We start from the raw sequence: 17366 nt of genomic DNA on the forward strand, positions 1-17366 counted from the left end.
TAACCATAGTGAGGGACTCTGCAGGGGAGTCCAAGTGCCTCCTCTTGTACTTTCTCTTACGATTAACTTCCTCCACTGGGGGCACCTGGGAGGACTCTGGAGACAGGGACTCCCAGACGACAGGAAAACCCCTGAAGGCTCAATCCTGACTGCTGACACTGGGCTGGATGCAAGACCTCACCAGTCGAGGTAGAGTGGACAGGAGGGACCTGGGGGTGCGGCAGAGGAAACTCCAGACCTGGAGATGATCCTGTCTACCACCCAGACAGCTAAGGGGCTGGAAGCAGGCCCATCCCCCATACCCAAGGGAGCAGGTCCCCAGACAAGCGGAATGCACTGGAAACAGCCTGGGAGCCCAGATGACATCAGCCCAGAGCTATCAAAAGCCAAAGCACTGAAAGGAAGGGATCTGTCAGAAAAAATGGTGTCAGGTGCCACAAGCCCCCCCCCCACCCCACTGTGGCATCTACCACTTTGGCATGGGGCACACCCCACTCCGAGGGCAGAAGAGAATAAACCTGGGACCCTGACAGGAACGAGAAAGGGGAATACTCCACCTCGCCAGAATATGGCCGCAGATGTTCCCATTCCTACAACCCAAACCCAGCAGGGTTGGATGAGAACGAGCAGCTTGGAGGGGTAGAGGATCCCCCGGCCAGATAGGCAGGAAAAGCCAGAAGCTTCAACACTATCTAGGTCTTGAAAAAATTCATCCTTGTCCATGTCTGAGGGCAAAAAACTCCTAGAGGATCCTGAGGAGGATGAGGAGTGGGTAGACTTGGAGGAAGACCTCCCTGCCCTACTGCCAGGCTCTGCGGAATGGATCAGATGCCTCAGAGCAGAGTGGGACCTCTGTTTTTAGGTGGAAGGGACAGCAGGTTCCTCCAAGATAATAATCAGATCCAACAACCCTGTCGGATCTGAGGCTGGCCCAACCATGGTCGGATGCGAGGGCCTCTAAGCAGGAGTGGACTTAGACCCAACAGACTGCTTCGTGGCTCTCTACTCTGAAGATCACGGACCCATGGTGGGCTGGGCTGGGATCAGAGCCAGATACCTGGGATCCAACAGCAGCAGTTTCTTCGTGGGAACTGGTTGGAGAGAAGAGGTCTTCCTCTTCGCATTTGCCTTTGAGGGGGAAAATGAAGGGCCCCCTTGGACCAGCCCCCCTTTAGAAGTTTGTGGTGTCTCTCTGCTAAGGTCCTGGGGTTATCTCTGATACAAAGATTGCGCTCAACCTCCAGGTGTGGAGCTCCCAAGCAATATACACACTACTAGTGCGTATCGGAATATGGCATTTTCCGACCACACAAGGAACACTTTTTAAAACCAGCAGGCCTATCAGACTTCCTAACTCAAAAACTATTCATACTAAAAGAAGCACGACATAACAGAAATACAGTTGTAGCCCTAACAGCTAAGAGAAGAAAAAGGCCACCAAAGCCCACACACACAGCTACATAAACTAAGCTAAGGGAGGAGAGGGATTAACACTGCAAATGGAAGTAGTGTAAACTAGTCTAGAAGGAAAAAAAATCCTACGCTAGATAACAGAAAAAATAGAATTTTTTTTACTTAACCAGCCAGAGGACACTCGTCTACACAGGAAGCAGGACAAACGAGATCTGGGGATTAGAGGGCAGCAGGGCATTATGAAGAGGGAGGAGTCAGAATCAGATCCATCTGCTGAATGTTGCCAGCTCGAATCAGATATCAGATCCAAGACCCTGTGGTGAAGACGACAGACATCAGATTAAAAATTCACAGAAAAATTATGCAGTATAAAGTTGCCCCAGAGGGAAACTTATCTGAGCATCTTCAAAAGGATCTCCAGCCAACAGTTACAAAGCCCCGAAAGGCAGATTACTTCAATGGTAAGCTCTGAAGCTTTTGGTGCACAAACTGACTTTTATATGGGTCAGTTTCTGACCATGTCAATTTGGGCACATGTGAGATGCTCCTAAAGATTTGAAAGTTGGCCAGTGGTTATGCCCTAGGCAAAGATAACCATAAAAACGTTTAAGTTAACAAACTTATTGTAAGAGTGATTCAAATGTTGATCAAGTATCGCATTACATAACACTTCTTAGCAGGAAAACAAGGTAAATTTCCATGGAGCTGAAGGACAAACTATGGTGAAATTTTTCCTTTTGTGATCTAACTTTCTACAGTGTAGTACAGTACAGACCGTCCACAGAGCAGGCTCACTTCCCAACCACAACATGCACGAAGAGTTACTTGCAAGTTGGCTCATGCTGAAAAAACTTATTGTCGCAGTCTACCATTCAAATTACAATGGCCTGGAAATACAGTCTGGACCACCACTTGTAGTGCCTATCCCTTTACACAGTTGAGACAAGATAGTTCAGAGTGGAACATCTCACTTTCGTAGCCTACCCTGGTAGATGGTGGGACCTGAATGACAGCCCAGGATTGAGGCATCTCACCATTCATAGATGCTTTTCTATATGCAGAACATGGGGGGAGGTCCACCACAGAAATTCACTCAACCTCCATTTATGGTGGGATCCAGAAGGCAGCCTAAAATGTGAGCATTCAATTTTCAGGGCTTGCCTTCTATACAACTTGGAGCCCACAGTGAAAATCCCTCACTTATAGCCTGCCTTCTATAATTAAACACAACCTAATAGATGGTCCACAGATCAGAGAGACACTTTCACTGGCTTGCCTTCATTATGAGACCTAAATGACACTTCATTGAACAGAGCTTCATCCTCACAGCACACCCTTCTATGGAAGGACTTGAAGGATAATCCATGGTAGACACTTGTAGCCCTCCTCTCTCTACATGATGAAATCATGAGGGCTGTTCATGGTGCAAACTCACCTCCACATCATGTTGCTCTACATGATGGAATCAACCAAGCTAAGCAAAGGTAGAATTATGCACCATCCAAGTCTATACAAGACACTTAAAGTGACAAACAAGTAGGCTACAGACAAAGTCATCGTCTGGGTGCAGATATACAGCAAGGTCAACAGATGACTTATGGCATATAAAGCAAAAAAAAACGAGTGCACAACTTCCTCAAAGCTACACATTCTAAAGTGATTTCAAGCAGGTCTAGTATTGGACCATCACAAATTCAAGTGGCTCCCAGTCAGACAGCACAGGAAGATAATACTTCTGCCTACAGCAGTCACCCAGTCATTTCAGGATTAACAGCCAATATAAGGACACAAAACATATGGAACTCAATTTTTATCGGAAGCAGGACTGATTCATTTTCAGTAACTAGAATTTATGCTACAGCTTTTTGATGTGCTATCCAAGTACATCTTAAACAGTAAGAAATTAAAGTAATTGCCAAGGCAACTTCTAAGAACATTTTATCAGTCTTATTAGCAATGAAAAACTAAAATTAGTCTGTCAGCCTATGGACACAGACACAAATATGCAGAAAATTAAGAAAATGTTTTACACTGAGCCTGCTTTAAAGTAACACTGCGCATAGCGATTGGTAGAGAGATTCCTTAATGAAATTTTACAGCCTTGATTAAAAGGATTGCAAATAAATATAACATTTTATTAGTAATTGCATTTTCTTATACTGAAACTAAACTACATTACAACACATTAAAATGAATACCAGTAAAAACTGCTCCACCACCACCACCTCTACTCAAGCAAAGTTAAGAGCTTCAGAAAATACAAAAAATCTGTAGTGCTGGTGGTACACGTACCTCGCAGAATTCTCTCCTCATGACAACGCAGAAAGTCCCATACTCTAACAGTGCCGTCATCAGAGCATGTAGCAAATTTATTATCCGTGGGGGAGAAACTGTTACATGAAGACACACAGTAGGGGAAAGTCGTCAGCATTTAACAATTCATCTACTGTTTTCAGACAGGGCAACACAACAATAAAGTACAATTAGCTGAACAGTTGAAAAGGGATTTCCCCACTAGAGTCCAAACTGAATATTACAAATAAGTACAATACATGGATAACACTAATTTATGCTTAAAATGTAAATACACCCAAAGGTCATGCGCATCATACTATGACTTCTAGTCATGGGACTTTCCAGAAAATGACCAATTAGAGAAAAACTCAGCATGGCTATACAACATTGGGTTATTTTGCATTACTTTTGTTTAAGTGTAATCTTGAATATTTAACTCCCGAAAAGTGGTCAGGCAATGATTTTTTGATTTAGTCACCAATAAAAAAACAACCAAATAATGTACTAAATTTAGAGAACTGTTTTCTTCAACTGTAATTATTCCTAGTTTACTTTTATTACATATTCTAAGTCATCTGAAAGTGAAAACGTTAGAAATTTCTAGCCAGTTAAATAAGCTCATTTACATCTGTGACCACATGCTCATCCCTCCCACCCCAAAAGCATTTTTCTGCTGGAATGCTGATGAAACTGCTCAAAGGCATACAACACATGCATGGAGTAAACTAGTTTATTCAGCAGTTTGATCAACTAAGAGTCTGGTTAAAAAAACAGAGCTTTTCAGGACAAGGTGTACGTTAATCACCCCAGGAAAAGTAAGGGATACAAGGTACAACATGAAAGATTATGACAAAAGCTGCATGGAATCTGCTGCTGCACGGACATCTTCCAGCGTCAGACCCACAAGTCAGCATGTTTTCTGTATCCAGAGTTTGCAACTACACGTGGCTGTTAAACCAGTTCATATTTTTATTTATTTTTTAAAACAAAGGATTTGTTACATCAGTTTTGTAACAGCAGCTTAAGAAAAAAGTGGTGACCAGGGAATAAAGGAAAAATGCCAAAAACTGTACACGAGGACTGGGATGGCCTATGTCAAACTCCACTTACTCATAGTGTACTCTCCTGAGCAACACCTAGGAAAAGGACTCTAGCAGATGCCATCTTCACCTACTCTTCAAATTTCAGTGTTAGGTCATCAGCATGTAAACGTGCAGAGCTTCCAAATGTGTGATGGTGCATTTTGTTTTTATTCAATATGGCCTGGAAAACCAAGCATTCACTTTTCTTGCCGCATTTTCTGCAACCTAATATGAGCTAAGCACCTTTTTTTCTTTTAATTTTATTCAAAGTTTAATATTAACAATGTATTCTTTATTTGTAATGTGAGAATTACTACTATACACAATACTCAAAGATACTTATACAAATCACTGCATTCAAAAATATAATACCAATGCAAAGTACATCTCAAATTCAATTTCATACTGGGACAATTTCAGTGCAAAATGACTGTACAGTAGTGAAAGTGTGACGAGCGAAAATAATGTCACTTTGTACTGTAGCGACAATTCCAAACTTTTACAGTGCCCATGCATATCACCTAGGTTACATGAGAACAGTACAGTAATATGATTATCTACAGGAAATTTTATATTGTGTATAAACCTGGCCTCTCTAATCGCCTCCTTATGTGCCTGGAACATCTTGACGTTGTTCATGTTGGACTGCCAGTATTTGACATATCCTCCGTGATCAGCAGTAAGCATCCACATGTCATTATGTGACCATGTCATGGCTCTCACAGGACTGTCATGAGCCTGCAGAAGTAAATAGAAGTATTAACACAGAACTGGTTGAAAAAAGTAAAAAGAACATACCAGCTTTTTCATTATCTGCATTTTATTAATGCTGTGCACTTCAGGGATACAAAGTTTCAGTGGAACAGTTAAAACAGCTGATCAGCATTACAGCAGCCATTCGATGCCTATAAAATCCATACTGAACCCATTTCAAATTTCATGACAACTGCCCTGCAAACTGAACCAGCATGCTACACTACCCTATTTAACTTCTACAGCCCATATTAGAACCATATTTCAGACAAGTTCCAAGAGTGATCTTGATGAAAGGATGACAAGTGCACCTACAGTTTGCATAGCCATTTGTGCATCCCAGTGTTTTACCAATCCTTCTCAATCTAGCAACCCTAAAATTTAGGACTACACATCTAATCACACACACTGCTCAGTTTATGTAAATGAGTTGGAACACAGTACATCTTTTTCAGTCACAACTTATCTACTATTAACCTATTTACTGAAGCTTAGGTTACCACGGTAAACCCATCTTGGTATTCAACTTTATGTGCATGTGTGTATGTACTAGAACAGTTGTGCAAGAACTTACCATAAAAGTAGGTGTCCTACTGATCACTGTTGCAGTATTCTTAACTAGTTAATCACAGTTAACATCCAGCCAGGGTACCAAAGCTTTACCCTCTCATCACCATATTTTTTATGCATAATCAGAAATAAAGTGTAGAGATACGTAGGTGGCTGTATGAGAGCAATTCTTCAGACTATCTCCAAGCCAGCGGCCTGAAGAACTAAGAAATGCACGGTCACCTAGGAGTGAAGTATGAAGTAGCAAGAAAAAAAAAATTCTAGGTTACTGTCCATAGTGTAAAACAAAAACCAAATACAGGCAGCAGAAATGAGCAGAGGGGTGAAAGAGGGTGGGAGGAATACTGCAACACGACATCTACTGTTACGGCATTTCTTACACAACTGTACTATATCATGACTGAAATCACTGTTGCAGTATTCTTAACTAGTGGGCAACTCCCACACCTGAAAGGAACACTAAGGTGGCTGCTAATAAGCAGCACAGTTATCCAGGAGGCCAGAAAGAAGTGACTTAGTGAAGGTAACACTAGATCTAGAAAAGGCATAGATCCTGTAATGTTTTTCAAAGATGTGTACAGAAGACCAGGTGGCAGCTTCCTGTATCACTCTGGTATCCATCCCTTTGTAAAAGGCCCCAGAGGATGCCACAATCTGGGTATAATGAGCTGGAGGACATGAAGGCAAGGATCTACCATGTAGAGAACAAAAAGACGGCCTCAGAAATTCAACCTGCAATGGTTTTCTTAAGATACTGGTTGAACCAGTTTTGGGTTCCTGAACGAGACAGTTATTCAACCTTTTAAGACACAGCTTTGTCCACATAGAATCTTAGCTGTCTGCGAACATCTAGAAAATGCAGGAGCCGCCCCTTGACACATTCTGTGCACTGGGGGAAAAGGTACAAAGACGTATGGCCTGGCTGAGAGATGGCTTGTCACTACTCTGGGCATGAATGAATTAGCCCTCAAGGTCACCCCTGTCCTTGTGAAACATAAGGGAAGAATGGCCATGAGTACCTCAAGCTCAGATCCATCATAGCTGAAGTGAATAGTTTTCCAGGTGCAGAATTTGAGATTTGATAATGCTGTTGGTTTAAAAGCAGGTGCAGTAAGCTTTTCCAATACAAACTTGAGGTCCTGAGGAGGGGGTTATTGGCTTCCTTGCTGGTCTGAAATACAGAACCCCCCCCCCCCTTTAGGAACAGCCTAACCACAGATCTGAACATAAGTGGTGGACACAGGTAAATGGGCAGAGAGTGAATAGATGGGCTTTGATGGTAGAACAGGCCTGACCTGTATGCATGAGCTCTCAGATATTTTAATATAAAAAGGCATCCCCGGCTCTGCTGGGGACCATCTCTTCCACGTGGCCAAGTACAGTTCAGTGGTGGGGCTCCTGGCTTCTTGAGGAAAAAGTTATGTACTCACTATAACTTTCCAGCTGTGTTGTCCATTTTCATTCAACTTTGGAGTTCGGATCCAAGCCTCACATCCGACTTGGCTGTTACTAAAATTCGTGGTAACCAAAAAGCTCTTCAGCTTCTCCCTTACCCATAATGCACCAACCCCCAACATACCACTTCAGATCTTGTTTGCTGATTTTTACCTGGGCTATCTACCAACATAGACAAAAAATAAAAATGTGCATGTCCAAAGAGCACTATATCTGGAGCTTGATCATAAAGGACAGAATCGTCCTTACAATGTTGCGTTCTTCCAGAAGTTTGTTGAAATAAGGCATGGGGATTGGTGGGCAGAAGTTCAGGAAGAATAAAAATAAGTTATGTACTCACCATAACATTCCATGTTTGTTGTCTATCTTGCTTTCTTTCTTTGCTGGTTGAGTTCGGAACCAAGAATCAATTCTGACTCTGCCTTATACAAAAGCTCGAGAGCTTCCACCTGCTCGTGGCTGTACCCTATCCCATAATGATCAGGGAAGATTACCCAGACCTTGTTTGCAGATACCACAAAAATTACACAGTAGTACATAACCTATAGCATAGAAGAGACCAAGAAAGGGAGTCAGACACAGTAACCAATCTTAACCACTCGATCCTCCAGGAGGAAGGTGGGGGAAGGAGGGTGGGACGCAAGAATAAAGGCGAGATGGACACAAACATGGAATGTTATGGTGAGTACTTAACTTCTTAATGTTGTTGTCCTCTCACCTTCATTCATTGCTGGTTGGGACAGCATCCCTAGCACCTTCTTTCTTGGGTGGCTCAATAGAGAAAACTCTTCAGAACAGTAGATCCAAAGGAGGCCCTGTTCCTGGAGGCCAAACTGAATTTCTAATTAGTGATAAAGGTATGGTGCTTTACCCACATTGCTGCTGCACAAGTGGAATCCATAGGTAGCCACGCTTAAAAGGCATATGAGGTAGACATAGCTCTTGTGAAATGCCCTTTCACTTTCCCTGGAAGTTCTAAGCCATATGGAAAGTGTGACACTTGATATTGGGGCTCCTTCCTTTTTGTTTGAAAAGGATACAAACTGGTCTGATTTTCTGAAGTGCTTTGTTCAATGCAGGTAAAAACATAACTGTATGCACGTCTAACTGATGTAATTTATACTCTGCCTTGTGGCCATAGTTTGGGAAAAAGACTGGTAAATAGATTGACTTAAACTGGCTTCTGAACACACCTTTGGTAAAAAAGAGGGATTGGTTCATAAGGAAACTATCTTTATGAAAGATCAAGTAAGGAAGACGTATTGACCAAGCTTGAGGTTCAGACACTTGTCTAGCAGACATAATAGCCACCAATAGTGCTGTCTTCCATAATAAAAACTTCATGTCACAAGATGATGGGGGTTCAAAGGGAGGAAGCATCAACACAGAACAAAATTTAGGTCCCATGTGGCTGGAGGTTCCTTTACTGGAGGCCTCCGTAAAAAAGTACCCTTCAAGAAGGCCTCGCAAAGTCTGTGGGACATGATTCTTCGACCCATTTCCCGAATATGATAGTTAGATATAGCAGCTAACTGAACAGTAGCTGCCACCATTCCTTCATTAAAAAGCTTAGCCAAAACGTTTAATAAAGCGGTTACAGGGGCAGTATAGGGATCAATTTGTTTTTTACAAACCAACAGGAAAATCTTTTCCACTTGCTAATATACAACTTTCTGGTTGAAGGCTTATGAGACTAAATCAATATATGTTTTACTGCAGAAAAAATGTTAGAAAGCCTTGCTATTTGTGGAACTGGAGCAGCCAATCTGGTCAACTTAAGGGTTTGAACAAATGGATGGAGCAACCCTGACGATGGGTCAGATCATCTGGAACTGGGTCCAGAATACACTGTTCCTCCAGAAAATAGGGCCATAGAAAGGGAAAAGTACAGTTGTGTACCTACCATAAATGTAAATGTTAGAGTGTATTCACTGTTGCAGTCATTACACTTGGGTTATCCTGCTGGCAGGCTACCCGCAGTCAGCCAGAATTCCAAAGTCTAGGTCTGTTGTCAGCTGTCACCTCCTCCCTGACATCAGTGCGCCAGGGGTATAAAAGATGCAGCAGACGCCATTTTCTTCAGTTTTTCTTGCCCCAGATGTCACGTGCCCCCAAATAGGTAAGCTAAAAAAAATTACGCCAAGAAGCATGCATTTACTAAAATAAACATTTCCTTCATCTACAAGCAAATACACCCCATGGGTTGTATAGAATAAAGTACAGAAAAGTCCCAGCAAAGAAAAGGGGGATGGTGGGTGGGTAACCTGGACTGCAACAGTGAATACACTCCATCATCCACATTTATGGTAGGTACAACTGTACTATGTTCGTGTTTCACTGTTGCAGTCATCACACTTGGGTTGAATCCCACAGCTGAGGTTGGGTGGCTGGGCCTGAATAGGATTAGGAGAGGCTACAAGGCCCTGCAGAACTGTAGTGGCAAAGCCTGCTCTGGATTTAGAGTAGAGAGGTAAGTGTTGGTGCTTGGTGAAAGTGTGCACTGAACTCTAGGTTGCAGCCTCTAGAATGTCTTTGGTTGGTACTCCTCTGAGGAAGGCTGCTGACGTGGCTGCTGCTCTGGTTGAATGTGGCCTAATGCCCTTAGGCACTGATTTGCCATGTTGTGAATAGCAGAAACGAATGCAGTGTCCTATCCATTTTGAAATGGTCTGCTTTGAGATAGGCTTTCCTTGTGATCCTGCAGCATCAGCTACAAACAGTTGCTCAGTCTTTCTGAAAACTTTTGTTTTGTCCAAACAGAAGCATAGCTGTGTATGTCCAAAGCGTGCAGAAGTCTCTCCCCTTTATTCTGGGGATTTGGATAAAATGTTGGCAAATGGTTTGGTTAAGAGCCACACTGGATACTACCTTTGGCATAAATGTTGGGTTTGTCCTTGCAGAAACCCTGTCCTGATGAAAAATGATGAAAGGTTCCACTGCCATTAATGCCTGTAACTCTGAGACTCTTCTTGCTGAAGTTTATTGCTAGGAGCAGAGCAGTTTTCCATAAGAATTTTATATTAGCTGTATTGGCTGGCTCAAAAGGAGGCAGTGTGAGCTTTTCTAAAACAAAACTGAGGTTCCATATAGGTATCGGTGCTCTCCTTGGGGGTCTTATGTTTTTTGCCCCTCTGAGGTACTGTTTTAGTAGTGAATGAGAGAAAATAGGAGGTTCCGTATTGTAATGAGCTGAAATGGCAGAGGCATGGATCTTAATTGATGAGAAGGATAGGCCTTTGTCCAGCATCTCAGTTAGGTATTGTAAAATCTGAGGTATATTTGGAACATGTGGTTTGAAGTCCTTGTGCCTGGTTCCAAGCACAGAATCTCTTCCATTTTTCTGCATAAGATTTCCTAGTGCTGGGCCTCCTGGCGTCTAAAATGACATCCATAACTGCTTTAGAGAGAGGTGTGGTCTGAGTGGCTATATTATCTGCCATGCAGCCAGATTTAAGGTTCTGAGTTGACTGTGCAGAATCTTATTATTTTGTTGAGTCAGAAGATTAGGAATCTGAGGTAAAGCCCAGGCTGGGCCTTGGGACAAGCTCTTTAGGATTGGGTACCAGTGCTGGCATGGCCAGTCTGGGGCTATCAGAATCATTTTTGGCTTTTCTTGTCTGACTTTTAGGAGCACCTTGGGAAGAGGAGGCAGTGGAGGAAAGGCATAAACTGTCAGTGTTTTCCAGCTGAATAAGAGCATCCACTTCCCATGCTTGTGAGTGATAAGTTCTTGTGCAGAATCTCTGTAGTTGGCAGATGTGAGGGGAGGCAAAAAGATCTATGTCTGGGCGACCCCATTTCTTTGTTATCATGCTGAAAACCTGTGGATTTAGTTTCCATTCGTGAGGATCCATGAGATTTCTGCTTAGTTCGTCTGCCAGAGTATTTTTCTTTCCTGGCAGGAATTGTGCCTGCAGATGCACTTGATAGGTCAGTACTGTGTTCCACAAAGTCATGGCTTGCCTGCAGAGGGGGTAGGAATGTGTGCCCCCTTGCTTGTTTATGTACCACATAACTATGGTATTGTCAGTCTTTAGTAATATTCGTCCTGGATGTAGTACATCCTTGAAGGCTGGTCAGGGCATGCTGTACAGCTAGCATCTTTTTGATTGATGTGAAGATGCATTTGTTCCTTGGGCCACAAGCCCTGAATGCATTTTCCTGCCATGTGTGCCCCCCAGGCATAATCCGATGCATGTTGTTGTCTGCCTGGCTGTGGGTAAGGTGAAAGGCTGTCCCTTGTTGTGGTGACAGGCCAGTGCCCACCATCGAAACTCCTGTTGCAGGCAGGGAATAAGAGTCGTTATTGTTTCCAGGCTGTGGTAATGTTGAGTCCAAACACTTATACGGAATTAGTAGAATGCAGGATGCCATGAAGCCCAGAGCCTGCAGAATTTTTCTTGCTGGGAGCTGGGTCTTTGTTGCCATCATTTGAAAGTAATAAGTCAGCTGCCTTTGCTGGTCTGGCGTGAGAAGCCATTTGGGCAGTTTTATTTAAGATTGCACCCAGGAATATTATTCTCTTGAGAGGGCACTAGTTTTGACTTTTCATTTACTGTGTACCCTAGGCAAATTAGTAATCTTTTTACAAACGTCAGATGCTTTTAGTAGAATGTCCTTGCTCTCTGCTTGGATAAGGCAGTCATCCAAGTAGGGATATATTTGAATTCCTTTTTGTCTGCAAAATGCAATTACTGGTGCCAGGCATTTTGTGAAGACCCTGGGTGCAGTAGATAAGCCAAAGGGCACTGCAGAGAATTGGTAATGCATTGAGCCAGCTATGAATTGGAGGTATCTTCTGCAAGATTGTCTAATTGGGACAAGCAGGTATGCCTCCTTGAGGTCCAAAGTAACTAGCCAAGCCTTCTTGTCCAGCATGGGTAGACGTTGCTGCAGTGTTAACATTTAGAATTTCGGAATATCCCGGAAAGTATTTAGGATTGACAGGTCCAGTATTGGTCTCCATGCTTTGTCCTTTCTGGGTACCAGGAAAAGTCTTGAGGAAAAACCTTGTCCCTGTTCTTCCTGTGGTACTCTTTGAATAGCTCATGTCCATGAGAGCAGAAATTTGTTTTTGTCTCTCTGCCCATTGGTTGTGGCAGGTCTGGCATACCTTTTGATTTTGGAAGGGTGTGAAAGTGGAACCTGTAAACCTTGAGAAACAATATTCAGTACCCATTTGTCCTGGGTGATCATGTGCCAATTTTGTGAGAAAAGTGCTAGCTTTCCCCCTAAGGGTGCTGCCAAAAGGCAAGTGCTTGGCATTTGTAGAGGGAAGTCATTGGGACCGTTTCCTATAAGGTTGTGATTTGTCTTCTCCTCCCTTTGAGGGCTGAAACACCCCATTCTTTAGGTCTGTATGAGCCTTGGGGCTGAGATCTGCCTCTGTGGCCTGTGACATCGGAAAGGACCAATTTTTATAAGGCCAGTTTCTGCTAAATCTAGGTGGCTGAACCTGTAAGAAATCCTTTACCGTCTGCATTGACTTTGCTTTATCCTCCATTTTCTTTAACACCTCTTCTGCTTAACACCAAACAAAGTATCATGCTGTAGTGGAGCATCCAATAATTGTACTTTAACATGATCAGGTAAACTTTGTTCTTTTAACCAAGCATGCCTTCGAATGGCAGAGCCTGTAACTGCGGCTCTGCAAGAAGCCTCTAATGAATCAACACCACACTGCAGAGTATGCTTTCCCACTTGTTCAGCTGCATGCAATAAATCCTGCATTTCCTTATTGTCAGGACATTCTGAGTTTGTAAGCATTTTCTGTTTTAACAAAGACATTAGGTATTGTTGATATTTAAGCACGTGGAACTGGCAGTTTAAAGCCCTTACAGCTAAAGTAGCAGAAGTGTAAACTTTTTTCCCTCGTCTATCCAGAGCTCTGGAATCCCTATCAGAGGGGACAGGGTTTTTTGCAGTGGAAGCCTTAACCCCTTTGGGACCCTGAGAAATTGTTTCTGGGTCAGAAGCAGGGTTTCTATAAAGAAATTTATGAGAGTCTGGGACCCTGTAGTACCAGTCTGGCTTGACTAGTGCAGGGGGTAAAGAATCAGGAGACAAACTGGATTTAGAGAAATCAACAACAACATCAAGCACAAGGGGGATAGCCAGGGGCCTGTGCTGAGGCAATAAAAAAGTCTCTGAGCCTTTTCATGGATTTTGAATAATCCTGGCTCTCCCAATGGAAATGCTCCCTCATGGTGTGCAAGGTTTCCCCAAAAGAGTAATCCTCAGGCGAAGAGGCTGATGGTATAGATTCTTCTGCATCAGAGTCCTCATAGGGAGGCAGGGAATATCCCTGATCTGAAGAGGAATCAGAGGAAATAGAAACCTGGTCAGAAGAGTCAGTCAATGTCTTGCCTAGGCCTTTTATCAGGAGGGGGATTGGACCCCTGATCAAAGTAATTAGGTCCTCAGCCATTTTTAGCATCTGTTTCTTTGGCATGGATGACTGTCCAGGAGAATGCTGTACTTGTTTCCTTGTCTTTAATGGTGTTTTTGACTTTGCCTTGGCTGCTGTAGTGGACTTAAGAGTAAGCTGAGTAGGTCTGAAAGCACCCTCAGAAGTAGATGCCTGCTCAGTGGCTCCGGACCCATCTGAGGGAATAGTTTCCGCAGGCCCAATACCTTGAGTTTCCAAAGGCCTAAGTGTCTCCATGTGGGAATCGGATGCAGCCTGTGGCTCTGAGGTAGCGGGTGTCAGAGGCTGCAAAAGCGCCTCACTGAGAACCGGCGACTGGCCTAGAAGAGGCTTAGCCGTCGGTTTTGGACCTTGGATGGCTGTCCTTTTCTTTGTCTGTTTATGAATTCCGGTAGTCGGTTGTTCCGACGGCATTATGTAGTTAAATCTTTGGCCAAAGTAATGTAAAGCAAAATCAGACGCTTAATAATGCGTTGGTTGAATCTAGCACAAAACCGACAACTAGCAACGTCGTGGTCAGGGCCTAGGCAAGGAATACAGTAAGAGTGAAAATCCTTATGAGGTATTTGCTTCCCATAAAATACAATTGTTAGCTTTTACTGACATTGGTCTGGAGCAAGAAAAAGTTTCCCCAATGGGGTACTTGGCTTTACTGAAGACTTCGGTTCTGAAATTCAATTTCGAAAATCTCAGAAGTCGGCCGACCGGCACTTGCGAACTGCTTTTGCTTCAGGTACCACGCGGCAAGAAAGACTGAAGAAAATGGCGTTGGCTGCATCTTTTATACCCCTGGCGCACTGACGTCGGGGAGGAGGGGATAGCAGCCGACGCTGGACCTAGACTTTGGAATTCTGGCCGACTGCGGGTAGCCTGGGAACCCAAGTGTAATGACTGCAATGGTGAAACACGATGAACATCTAAATCTGACGAGGCCGGTATGGAGCGATGAGTATTATTCTGCTTTCCAACGTGCTGGCTTTCTGCAGGAGTTTCGATATCAAGGGGAAAGGCGTAGAGGAGACCAGAGGGCCAATCGTGTACAAGTGCATCTCTTGGTGACTCCCCCGGAGGGGGGATCAGGGCAAAGTAGCTGCTGCATTTGGCATTCATGGACATGGCAAAGAGGTCGCAGTAAGGCTGGCCCCAGTTGCAGAAAAACTTCCTGCAACTTCCTGTTTTAGGGACCTCTCGTGAGGGATCAGAATAGCTCTGCTGAGTTTGTACACTATCACGGTGGACTTCCTTGGGATGTGTGTTGCTATTAGAAAGCATTGTGAAGAGTCTGTCCATTGCCATACTCTCTGGGCCTCGAGACATAGGGAGTAGGATTAGCTTCCCCTTGTTTATATACCATACCACACCACCGACATACTGACTGTTTGAATTGCAATTGTTCAAAGTGGAAGGGAGTTCTGAAATGCTTTCAACACCAATAGCACAGTTCTCATCTCTAGGACATCGATATGCAAGTGATACTCTCTTTCCTGTCAAACACCTTGGACAGTCTTCCCCAGATAATGCCCCCTCTCCACCCTATCTGGCAAGCACCCGCGGTCACTATGGCTACAGGTTGAGGAAGGACAAATGGGTGACCTAAGGTCACTTAAGTGGAGTGACTGCAACAGTGAAACACGAAGGACATCTTGAAGGCCCAGCAGAAAGGAGAAAAGTACAGTTTTGTACCTACCATAAATGTAGATGTCCGATAGATATGCAACTGCAGTCCTTACATATGGGGTTGCCCTGCCTCAGGCAGCCCTCGGTCGGCCGGATTCCAAAGTCTGGGTCCGGCGTCGGCTGATGTCGCCTCCTCCCCGACGTCAGAGCGGCTGGGGTATAAAAGCATCAGCCGATGCCATCTTCCTCAGTGTTTCTTGCCCTAGATGCCAGGTGCCCTCCAAGGAAGGCTAAATTTAGAACTAGATAAAATTTCCAGACATACACAATAGCAATAAACAGATACACCATAACGGATATCCCCAGCTAAGTATAAAAGGAGGGAAGTGGACCCAATACACAGAGGGGTAGGAGGGAGGGAAAACCTGACTGCAATTGCATATCTATCGGACATCTACATTTATGGAAGATACAAAACTGTACTATGTCCTTCAGGAATGCAACTGCAGTCCTTACATATGGGTCGAATACCGTAGCCAAGCTGGGGGTGGTAGGCTCTAAGATAAGGATGGTGTAGCTAAAATGCCCTGCAGGACTGCCGAAGCAAAGCCTGCTCGGGATCTGGAATATAAAGGCAGGTTGTAGTGCTTGGAAAATGTATGCACGGAGCTCCATGTAGCAGCTTCTAGAATGTCCTTTGTAGCCACCCCTCTTAGGAAGGCTGTGGAGGTGGCTGTAGCTCTGGTGGAATGTGGCCTGATATTGGCTGGCACACCCTTTCCATGAAAAGAATAACAGAATCTGATGCAATGTCCAATCCATTTAGAAATTGTTTGTTTGGAAATTGCCTTTCCTTGCACTCCAGGAGCGTATGCTACAAATAGTTGGTCAGACTTTCTGTTGGCCTTTGTTATGTCCAAGTAGTAGCGTAGTTGTCTGCAAGTCCAAAGTGTGCAGCAGCTTTTCCCCTTTATTTTGAGGATTGGGGAAGAAAGTAGGCAGGTGAATTGCTTGATTTAGAGATACCCTGGATATCACTTTTGGCATAAAAGGATTGGTTCTTAAAGAAACCCTGTCCTAATGAAAAATGAGGAATGGAGGTAGCCATGAGGGCCTGTATCTCCGAATCTCTTCTTGCTGAGGTAATTGCCAACAGGAAAACTGTTTTCCAGGAAAGAAATTGCAATTCGGAAGATGCTGCTGGTTCAAAAGGAGGAAGAGTTAATTTTTCCAACACGAAGTTGAGGTCCCATGCAGGCACTGGTGGTTTTCTGGGAGGTTTGATATTCTTTATCCCTCTTAGAAATTGTCTTAGCAAAGGATGTGAATACACAGGTGGATCAGTGTTGTATTTTGCTGAAATTGCTGAAGCGTGTATTTTTATGGAAGAATAGGAAAGTCCATTATGCAGCATTTCTGCCAAGTATTCCAGTATCTGTGGGATGCTCATTACTGATGCATCCTGTCCCCTGTTGGTATTCCAGATGTTGAATCTCTTCCATTTGGCTGAATAAGTCTTTCTGGTGGAAGGTCTGCGTGCTTCCAATATCATCTGTTGAACTTCCTTGGAGAGAGAGCTATGGGGAGAGATCATGGAACCCTCCAAGCTGTCAGCTGCAGAGTTTACAGGTTGGGATGAACCGTCCTGTAATTGTGCTGAGTCAAGAGTAGAGGCCATTGAGGCAGGGGCCACGGCTTGGTGCAAGTTATGCTCCTCAGTAATGGATACCAGTGCTGCCTTGGCCAATCTGGAG

General features: G+C 43.8%; 1 protein-coding gene across 3 annotated transcripts in view; it reads right to left on the bottom strand.

Annotated features, from left to right (window-relative positions):
* The window catches only part of WDR33 (WD repeat domain 33), a gene marked incomplete at its 5' end in the record, with an annotated part of 1521229 nt that overhangs the window by 1254386 nt on the left and 249477 nt on the right, over positions 1-17366 (bottom strand). For all 3 annotated transcript variants that reach the window (XM_044070565.1, XM_044070566.1, XM_044070564.1), the window contains 2 exon segments: positions 3706-3803; positions 5377-5528. In XM_044070565.1, coding sequence (XP_043926500.1) covers positions 3706-3803; positions 5377-5528 — 250 coding nt within the window.

The sequence above is a fragment of the Protopterus annectens genome, chromosome 4.part1 (genome assembly GCF_019279795.1).
Source record: "Protopterus annectens isolate FY-2018-M chromosome 4.part1, PAN1.0, whole genome shotgun sequence".
Classification (NCBI taxonomy): Eukaryota; Metazoa; Chordata; order Ceratodontiformes; family Protopteridae; genus Protopterus; species Protopterus annectens.